Raw genomic sequence first — 10,897 nt, forward strand, 5'->3', positions numbered from 1 at the left:
ACTCTCTCAGTTGACCTCCATCTAATCACATCCATTTATTGGCAAACATAGAAGTCAATTGGAGATGTGATACATACATAGGTTAAAAACATTTTCCTGATTTTGATTGTCATGGCATCTGTTGAATCTTTACTCCAGTTTGTAACTTGGGTTTTGTCAATGTAGTATGTCTTTTCTTTTTATTTAAATTCATTTAGCCAACATATAGTGAATCCTTAGTTTCAGATGTAGAGTTCAATAATTCATCAGTTGCATAGAACACCCAGTGCTCATCAACTTATCAAACTCAACACTCAATGTAGTATGTCTATAGTTCTCGCTGCGTTGTGTTTTTAAAAAAATCAGATGATCAATTTGCATAGCAAAAAAGCCAGCCCTCCGAAAAAAGAAAAAGGGAAAAAAAGAAAAAATGGTTTTCTCTGCCTCTGTCTCCCAGGACAATTAAGTTCTTAAATATTATAAACTCAAATCTCAACTTCCAGCATATCTCTGAGGTACATTTTAATAACAACATGATTATCCCAGGGACATGTTTCAACTCCTTGGAATGAGCATCATTTTATTAGATATATTCAAACTCACGCTTTGCACATACACACGTGGATGGCCCGTACAGCTGGAAATCCTTCTGCGTAATATGATTATGATTGAGAAAGCATGCACATGTTCTTCCCTCCCCTTCATACCAAAAAAGAAATGAATAAAGTGTAGAGTGAATTATGTTGCTTAAATCATATTTGGAAACAGACAAGGAATTTGGTTCAAAGAAAAGGAAAAGAAGATGCTGTAGGTTTTTGTAGCAGCTATCCACATTAGTAAGGGTAGACAGCTCTTGGTGTTTTTCAGATTTTGCCTATTGTGCAGATTCTTTCCTAAATTTCATTCCTTTAAGGTTTTTAACCTTCAATAAATTCTACTCATTTTCATTCTTCTAATCTGCATGCACTTTAAGTCATATGTTTTCTCACTTATGTAGAACTTTTATTTGTAGTTGTACTTCAAATGATGAGCTACGTGCTTATTGCCAATCAAGATAAATAGCATACTGATTGCCTTTTATAAAAGCTATGAGTGACAGTTAGGTGGCGTGAGATCTAGGTTTCCCGTTTGGATCATGTGAGAGATGTTCTGAGGAATTTAAGGACATCAGGAAAACCTGTCTTTGAAATAGGATCATGGCCAGTGAAGAATAGTTTCTAAGTTATAGTCTTAATTTAGTATGTGCACTTTAAAATCTGTTAGAAATAACTACCACCTTTGAAGTGACTCTGTTACAGTCACTGTTTGCTATCCCCCACCCACAGCTTTTGGCATTTTGATTGCCATAGAAATGAATAGCACTCTACATTGTGGCAATCACACCCATCATAAAAGTTAAATGAGCATTCTTGCAACACCCGCTGGGATGGGGCAGATGTAGGAGAGAAGGACTGAGCACACAGGATAAAATGTGTCACTGAGAAATTGAAACTACTCCCTTAATACAGCGTTGTGTCTTGCTTGTCACCTGTACCTCTTTTGTTTTATTCAAAGCTATTTCAAAAACGCAAATACTGTGTTGAAACTGAGAATCATGATGAATCATCTCTATTATCTGTCAGAATTTGCCTTGCCATTACTAGATCCCCCATGTTGTTTTCCCTTGCCATGTATACAATTTGGTAAATCTTTTTGCAGAGATACTTTATTCAAAATATGACTCTAGTCAAAATATGACTACAGAGAACTATCATCTCTGAATTGAGACCATTGCATTGCGTGCGGATTTTTGTTTTATCACAGCATTTTGTAACAGATCTTTTATTATATCAATATTTCATTTTTTAATTTTTTTTTGTCCATTTTGATTTGGTCTCAGAAGGGTTACAGCATGGCTCTCACTGTTGACATCTTAATCTCCAAACTAATTGAAATTCAGACTCTTCTCTATTAGGTCTTCTGTCCATTGTTGGCTCTGTTCTCAGCAGTTTGCTGAAAACACTTTTAAAAAGCAACAAGTTGATTTTGACGTGACAACCAATTTCAAAAGTTTGTATGCCATTCGAAGGAATTAAAGACTCGAAGCAACCTGACAATTCATCTTGTCAAATAGCCTCGTAGCCATAAGGAAGTAATCTCCCCTCTCCTCCACAGCTCACCCTTCTAGGCGTGTCTGATTCTTTTCTGTAGTAGAAAAATTTGTATTCATGCACTGAACTGTAAACACCTTGAAGGCAGTGAATCCATCTGTGAAGTCTCCTGTAGTGCTTAGAACAATGAACGGATAACAGTTACACTGACCTCGTAAATTTGAGGGGCATTAACGAGAGGTATGTACACCTCCTAATGGTTTGTGATAAATGCCAAGTGTGCAGTTAAAGTTAGCTAAAACTGTATACAGACTAAAAAAAATATTGTTCTTGTTCAGCACTTATCTAGAGTGTCTGACAGCAACCTTGACATATAGTAGGTGCTTAGTAAATGTTTATTAAGTTACTTTGAGATCGGGCTAGAATTTACCTCTTCTAGGTCAGCTCTTTCTGCTAAATCATAAATTTTTTTTCTTCTTTCAGCAAGCATTCATTGAGAATTTCTTTCATATGCCAGAGCCTGGCACTAGCACTATACAGACAGTTAAAATAAATTCACTGTCTGTTTCACTCTCCAGCAGAAGACAGATGCTTATAACAAGCAGATATAATTCATTGTGGTAAGTGTTGCAATTAATGTATGTAGACAGTACTATGGGAACATAGAGAAGTGAGCTATGAATAAGAGATTGTTAAACTCCTTTTTTAAATGAGAAGTTGGCTGGAAAGAACATGGAAGAAAGGCTTTGTCAGAGAAACAATCTGATAAAAAAATGAATGCTCAAAATTGCACATGGCAGAAATAGAAGCTTCATATGGTTCATACGGAGGGTATATTGAGGGCTTATTTTGGGTGCCACATAGTAATGGGTTTCTTAGCACTGGGCTGAAGAGTCTGGAATCTTTTCTGTAGGCACAGGTTGACCCTCTGAAACTCCTTTTGTGTTTAAAAAAAAAAATGGTCTAGTGGGAGATAGATTGGGGTAAAGCAGGAATTGAAGATGGAAGGACAAAAGGAGACTGACAGAATTTAGGAATGGATGAGGTGACACACAGTAGACAGTGCCAATAAACATGGAGGGTGATAAAGAGAGGGAGAATATGAAACATACTGCTCACTTTTAAATTTTCTTGTTGTCCCTAAGAAAAATAACTAAGAAGAAAGCCAGAAAGCAGATAAAGACAGTGAAGCAGGCCATAAAGAAAGGTCAGTTCTGTGTGGGGCTAACTAGGAGCTGCGAGCCTTCTCCCACCTGTGGTCATCCAGGATTCCCCAGCGTTGTCGCAAGACCTTGTTGTGGCTCCTGCTGCCCTTCTCTCCTGCCCAGATTTCTGTCATCCTCCCACCCACACAGAAAGTGCACCTCTATCGAGGATTTTCCGTTTGGTGTGTAACAGATTTTTCGTCTTAGAAACAGTGCTTATCCGATTGTCCGCCTTGGGAACGTGACTCTGACCAGGAAAACACTTGGCCAGAGAGTTCTATCCAGGGGCTGTTTTGAGGTAGTGGGAGCTCTGTGTAATTACTCTTCAAATCCCACCATGTACGTGCCAACCCTTACAAAACTTACTCCGTCTAAATGTTAAAGAACAGGTGGATCACTGAAAAGAAAAAGGAAAAAGCTAATAAACATGAAAATGTTACTGGCCTTTGTAGTAATCAGGGAAAAAGAAATCAAACACAGAATCAAATGCTATTTTACCACTTTTCAATTTGCAGAAATTAAAGAGACAATGTCAAGTGTCATTAAGGATATGAAATAAAGGGACCCTTGTTACATGTTGATGCTGATGCATTTGATACAACCACACTGAAGAACAGTTTGATAATGTCTGGCAAGGTTGCAGATCCTCTGTGATGCAGGAGTTCCAATCCTTAAAACTCTCCCAATAAATATGGGTAGAGATAGTCACAAGAATATGGATGGCAGCCTTCTTTTAAAGGAAAGGTCATCCTTAAAAGAATGGGTAGTCATTCGATGGAATTCATGTAGAAGAACTAAACCTTACGTATATCAACATGGATAAATCTGAAAAACAAAATGAGCAAAAAATCCAAGTTTCTTGTTGCATGCTTGGCAGGATGACATCTCTTGATGGGTGATGACAAATTTATGAAATCAAAACTTTTACAAATATGTAAGATTATACATTTATTATGGGTACACAAAAAATAAAAGTGTAAAATGTACACTGGGATGATAAACACCAACTTCAGGATAGTGCTTTTCTTGGGAGACTGGGGGGTGCGTTCAGGAATAGGATAGTGAGAGATATTTGGGGGTCTCAGTTGTCTTTATAAAGTTTAATTTGTTAGTTAAGTACACAGTTTTTGTGTATTCTCTGAAACTTTTGTTTGTATACCTACAATATTTATAGTAAAAACCCTGCATATGGCTTTACTCATGTGTTCATTTATTTAATCTGTCCCCTGTTAATCTGTTCAGCTACCCATTCACTTATTCTTCTTTCTCAAAATAATTTTATTTAAATAATCCAAGAAATGGTGATTAGGGCTTAAACCAAGTAGGGAGGAAAGACCAAGTATAATCAGAAGACACATTGAAGGGAGATAACTGGGTAAAGTTGCCAAGACTTAACAGTTAGATGTACGTATATATGTGTGTATGAAGGAAGGCAAGGAATCAAGGATAATTTATTCAGGTTTCTAGCTTGGCATTGACCATTAAGCATGCCAGTGAGACAGAGGAGGAGGAATGATGTTGGAGCAGAGGGGGAATAAGATATCGAACTTTGACTTCATGGTACCCTTTTTTTCCCATAAGCCTGACAGATAATCTTTAATTCAGTAATTATTTACCAAATACCTGCCATGTACAAGGCACAATAAATAGAAAGAGATCCTTTAAAATGATGCATAAATACTCCTTTTCATGAATATGTTTTTTTTTTTTTAAAGTTTATACCATTATTTTTTAAGCATCATGGTACAGTTACTGCTCCAGTGAATTCAATTGGGTAAGCAACTTCAACTGAGTGAATACAGTTGAATAGTAGTATGTAGCCTTCATTAAGTTACTCAGTAACTATTTGAAAAAGAGTGAGAATCCGTTAAAAACTTTAGCCTGGGTAAAGTCATTTAAGTTTGCAAATTATATTCAGAAGTTAAAGGTGGTTATCTTGAAAACATCCCCCAAATTTAGTGTATTAATTAATAGCTGGATAAGGCTAACCTCAGAAATTCTTCCTCAAAAGTTATTTAGTTCATACAACAGTGAATATGTGACTAAATGGATGAATTCAGCAACACTTTGAATGGAAATAAACAGATTTATAAAATTAGAAATATTGGTCAAATACTTCTATCTTCATTTTTTTAAATTATGTTATGTTAGTCACCATATAGTACATCATTAGTTTTTGATGTAGTGTTCCATGATTCATTGTTTGTGTATTTTTTCAAAGCTTCTGTTGCCTATTGATTTACCTTCAGCAAAGGCAAGTGGTTCACAGGGCCTAATGGGATAAGAAGACCAAATTGTGTGGATTTCCAAATCCTGCCTAATCAGACCATCTCAACCAATCCCTTTTCCTTTTTCTAGGCTCTACTCAAGTTCTCTCTTCAAAGTTCTATGTTTTAGTCCTGTTCTCAGTGGAAACATGAGTGCCCAATCCTAAATCCCCATATGGTGTTACTATTCCTCCTCCATAGACATCTCTCCCAGACTACATGATAGGCAAAGGTCAGGAAAATAACTTTGTCTTCTAATCCTGTGTGCTCGGGATAGCCTGTGAGCTCACCTGAGTTCCTTGGGAGCCTCAAAGTTGTTGGACTAGAATCAGACCTGCATAATTTTGCCTTTTCCCTGCCCCACCCCAATATACACCTATTATTTGATTTTTGCTTATTTCCTCCAATGTTGGAGAAATAAGCCAAAGACCACAGTCAAGTAACTATAAAATCATAATTCCCCAGAGACTTGAAAAAGACGTCATCTGTTGCCTCAGTATGGCTACCAGTCAGCCCCTTTGATGTCAAGCATCTGTCCTCCTCAAGGAAACAAGAAAGGTCTGGTTCTCCTTTCTAGTCTGTGAAGTGGGAGGTGGTACATTTGTTGTATGGAGCCACAAGCTCCATTTTTCTGGGTTGCGAGCTGCTGACTGTCTTTGTTAACATGCTGAACATTTCATCGGCTGTCTTTAATAAAAGAAGATGTGTGTGAGGGAAGACATCAGCAGTTGTGGTTGGGTTTCTGTTCCTCAGCCCATGAGTCACAGTAGGCAGAGAGCAATGAGCCCCGTGTGTCATCACACAGCCAGTCACCTGGACTTCTTGCATTTCAGTTATGTCGCTAGGTAGTCTTTAATTCTGTTCACCAACGTTTACATGCTCCTATTTGGTTATGAAAAGGCTTTTTATGCCCCCTCCTGTCTAATGATATATAGTCATTTTATAGCTTCTGTTAATAAAGTTTCATTTGAACATTTACTACTTTAAATAATTGCATGGCCAAAAGAATTCACTTTATGGGAGGAGAGAGACATTTGATCTGATAATCTTTGTTCTATAAGGGACTTCATCCTGCCATAGGAAACTCAAAAGTTAGAGAATAATCTGATCTAAGATCAGGAAATAACCTCTAGAACACTGCTTCTCAGAGTGTAACGAGCATACAAAACACCTGGGGATCTTGTTAAAATTCAGATTCTGATTCGCTAGTTGGCACCTGAAATTCTGCATTTCTACCGAGCTCCCAGGGGCTGTGTAGGCCACTCCTGAACTAGAGGCGAGGCTGCAGGCATTCAGTCCCTTGGGCATCCAGTAAGGTACCTCTGGTCACTGCTGGGAAGGCTTGTCTTTGAAGAGAGAAAACAACCATATAACAAAAAGTAGTCTATGTCTAGTTTTATTCGTAAATTTCTAACAAACACGTGAAACTGTTTATGTCAAAATAACTGTTGACACTTGCAAGCCGTTACCAAAGGCAGTAGTGGTACCTGTTACTTAGGTCACATTTGAGCATACATGCAAATTCCCTCAGTTTCCACCCACTCAAACGAGAAACTATAGTGATTTAAATTTTTATTTATTTATTTATTTGTCAGATTGAGAGAAAGAGAGCACAAGCAGGGGGAGTGGCAGGCAGAGGGAGAAGCAGGCTCCCTGCCGAGCAGGGAGTCCCATGTGGGCTCAATCCCAGGACCTTGAGATCACGACCTGAGCTGAAGGCAGACACTTAACTGACTGAGCCACTCAGGCGCCCCTATAGTGTTGTTTTTAAAAAGCATTGCATAATGATGTATGTTTGTAGGTTATGAAAATAAAAAAACTTTTTTTTTTTACTGTAGTAAGATAGACATGTTCAAACCAAAATGTTACATCTAAACATAGAAATCTCTAGCTGCTTAAAAATATTATGTTCTTAAATGTATATACACTTTTAGTTTACTTGGCTTTTTACTCTTTTAAGGAACACAATGAGTATATGTAAACTTTTATGGGATCTGTTATCCCATTTTAACTTTATAATGTCAATTTTTGATTATTTTTGTTTAATGAGTAACATGCTAGGGTGGATAATGCAAAATTAAAGTTATTCCAAAAATGCTATTATAATTAACATTCAGAACTCATTTTGATGACAAATTTAACTTCCTAATTGTGTTTTTCTTTTAGAATAATACTCAGTTTTCCCTTTTCATCATTTGATGGCAGGGGGGTGTCTCCAAAGTATTCCAGGGACAAAAGAACCCAGGCTGCGAGTCAGTAACAATAGTAAAGCCTATTTCTGTGGCTGGGCCTACTTCACCACATGTTTTCACATCTCTTCCTTCCAGCGTTAGCCTGAGAAAGGCCACACGCTAGGAAGGGTGGTAGAACCAGGTCACAGGTCCACAGCGCTGGCTCTCCGTGGTCACTCAGCCACAGTGACAGGAGATTCTGCTTTGTGTTTCTGAGATGATAAGGAGACAGAAAAGAAGAGGGAAAAGGCAATAATGATGTATTCTCATATAATCCCAGCAGCCATTCTACGAAGCAAGGACTGTTATCATCCCGTTTCTGGAAGAAACTGAGGTCTCGAGCGTTCACTCAACTTGCCCAAGTGCACACAGCTCTCGGGCAGAACTGGTACCGGCACCTAGGCATTGTGACTCTGTGACTTTAGAGTGTTTTTAATAAGCCCCTTGAATTGTAATTATAGTGAGGCACAGATACTTTGATAATAAAGTGATTCAAGAAATAATGACTATCCCACAGAGCCATCTGGTTTCTCTCAGCCCCCATCCCTGGGCCTCTTCTATTTCTGGTTAGCCAGAAATGGTCTCCAACCATGGTTCTCCCTCCCCATATCCTCTCTTCCCACTCAGGAGAGCGGAAGTCTGAACATTTTATCTACTTAGCATCTCTAGTAATTTGGGCTGTGAACACACTTTGCCATCAGTTTAGTAGCTGTTTATTGATAGTAGTGCTAAGCTCTGTGAGGGAATATAATTCAGAAATGTGTCTAGGCATCAAGAAACTCAAGATAATAATGGGCGGAATGGTAACAAAGTTCTTTTGGGAAGATAGAGGAGGTGGTGTCATTTTAGGTTCCCAGGGTGGAGCTTCATGGTACATGTAATTTAGAGCTATGTTTATTTGGATTGGGGCTTAAAATTAGAAATTGACCATCTGTATTTTCCTTGATAAGTATGGAGTCATCCTGACCAAAAGGTTTTTGAAGGTCAGGAATAGCTTATATTTGCAACATTATTTCTGGAAAAGAAAAAAAGGATGTAGAAAAGTTTGAAAATAATGACCTGTAGTTGAGGACTTAAGAGAATTTTGCTATATATCCAGAGACATATTATGTAGCCATTGAAATAAAAATTGTAAAGTATGTATAACAGCATAAAAATCATAAACACGCATGTGCTATACCTCAAGCAGAATAAAAGGAGGAAAAATATGATAGGGCACCTCACCAAGGTCACAGTCGGTGGTTGAGCAAGAATTCAAATCCAGACCTCTTAAAATCGAAATCTGATCATCTCTTTCCAGTTGGTTTATTCTGAGCTATTCAACCCTGCCCCCAGCATTGTCTTTGGTTCAGAAATAATTGTTTTTACAGTAAAGAGTGGAGTCACATGAATTCAGCTGAAAAATGCATGCATTTTGTGAAAATACTAAATTGTAAAAATAATTGTGAATTACTTTACACTGCATCACTGAGTTGCCAGGACAATTAATAGTTGACACCATCTGTAAAATGAAAACACAATCTTAGCATAAACATTTTTAGTTTTATCTGATATTTGAAATATGCATTTGTGTAACTGCCAAAACATTAGCTGCTCTATGTTAGCCAGAAAGTTCCAGCGACAAGACCAGAGCAGAACAGCCTTTATTTGTAGATAACAAGCAAAGTATTTTTTCCTTTGGGAAAGACTTTTGTTGTTGTTAACTAATGTCTGAGAATTTGGGGATGGAGACCCTTGTATTAAATTAATGGTACATAACTCATTTTTTTTTTAACTTGGCCTTTCATATGATAACTTTGTATTGCAAATATCACCCATTACAAAAAATTTTGTGTTCAGGAATCACAACTGCTTTTGAACAAATAATATAAAACTTTTCTTACAGAGGTTACATTTTTCTGCACTACATTGTATCTGTTTTGGTATGTTTTTACTTTGCAGTATTTATAATAAACATTCACCATTAGAAGTTTTAAAAATTGACTTGAAAATGAGAGCTTTGTCTCATTAAACTACTTGGATTAGATTTGGAAATGGTGTTAGTGGTTACATTTGAATTTTTTTTCAGGGTTTTTACCCTGAAAACATCAGTAAAATTTTACAGTTTTTTAACTTATTGACTTATGTTTGCCTAAATAGCCTGGAATACTGCTAAGGAGAAGAAACAAAGAGTGTGTGGATGTAGATTTGTCAACTTTTCCAACTTAATATTTCTTGGCATTGAGTTGAAAAAAGAAAGTTCAGTTCTATCTGAAAATGTAGGACTTTTAACTTTTTTCTTAGAAAAGTACAGTCTGACTAGGTTACTAGGTTTTCGTATGTAACCTATGCTTTCTCATTAAAGAAGAATTATTTTTCTAGCTGCCTGCCCTATTTAACGCACAAAGTACACCAGCTGTTTGAAAACTTTTTTTTTTCTTCCTAGTTATCTTGGTCTATTTGTATAAATTGCTAAATTGCTTCCATAAAATGCCTCCAGACATAAGGGAATCATTTGCATAAGTGGATGAAGATTTTTGTCTTCCATGAAGGAAAGCTTGAAACAAGCCTCTTAATCGTTCTCCTCCCTCTCTGGTTCCAGTATCCCGCAGCTCTGATGAACCTGGGGGCTATTCTCCATCTCAACGGCCGGCTCCAAAAGGCTGAGGCCAACTACCTGCGGGCGCTGCAGCTCAAGCCGGATGACGTCATCACGCAGTCCAATCTCCGCAAACTGTGGAACATCATGGAAAAGCAAGGCTTAAAGACTTCCAAGACCTGACACTGGAGGGCAGTACCTCGCCCTCCTCCATATTTGAAAGCTGTCTTCATTAAGCAACAGAACTTCCCAGCAGGGCTATGACAAGAGCTAGTATGGACTTCAAGACCGGGGCGGGGGGGGGGGGGGGGGGGGGGGGCAGAGGTCACTGAGGTCACTGCCACTTCTGGGAGTATTCACTTTGCTGTTGGCACAGCCGTTAACACCAAAAAGGGGAACATTGGAAACCTCCTGAAGGATGTAATTGTTACCCATAGAACTATAAACCGGAGCACTTAAAACAGGATCTTATGGCATTGGGGGGTGGGGGTGGGGGGACAGGGAGGGAATCTAAGTTACAAATTTTGCTCATTTTTGAAATCTAATT

General features: G+C 37.9%; 1 protein-coding gene across 1 annotated transcript in view; it reads left to right on the forward strand.

Moving 5' to 3' along the window:
• Positions 1-10,618, forward strand: part of TMTC2 (transmembrane O-mannosyltransferase targeting cadherins 2) — a 390,535-nt gene extending 379,917 nt beyond the window's left edge. The window contains exon 12 of the mRNA XM_028105476.2: positions 10,354-10,618. Coding sequence (XP_027961277.2) covers positions 10,354-10,533 — 180 coding nt within the window. The 3' untranslated portion in view covers positions 10,534-10,618. The remainder of the gene's footprint in view (positions 1-10,353) is intronic.
• Positions 10,619-10,897: the final 279 nt, after the last annotated feature.

This window comes from Eumetopias jubatus, unplaced genomic scaffold (assembly GCF_037043125.1).
Source record: "Eumetopias jubatus isolate StellerSeaLion01/CBP00866 unplaced genomic scaffold, mEumJub1_p1.0 scaffold_8, whole genome shotgun sequence".
Classification (NCBI taxonomy): domain Eukaryota; kingdom Metazoa; phylum Chordata; class Mammalia; order Carnivora; family Otariidae; genus Eumetopias; species Eumetopias jubatus.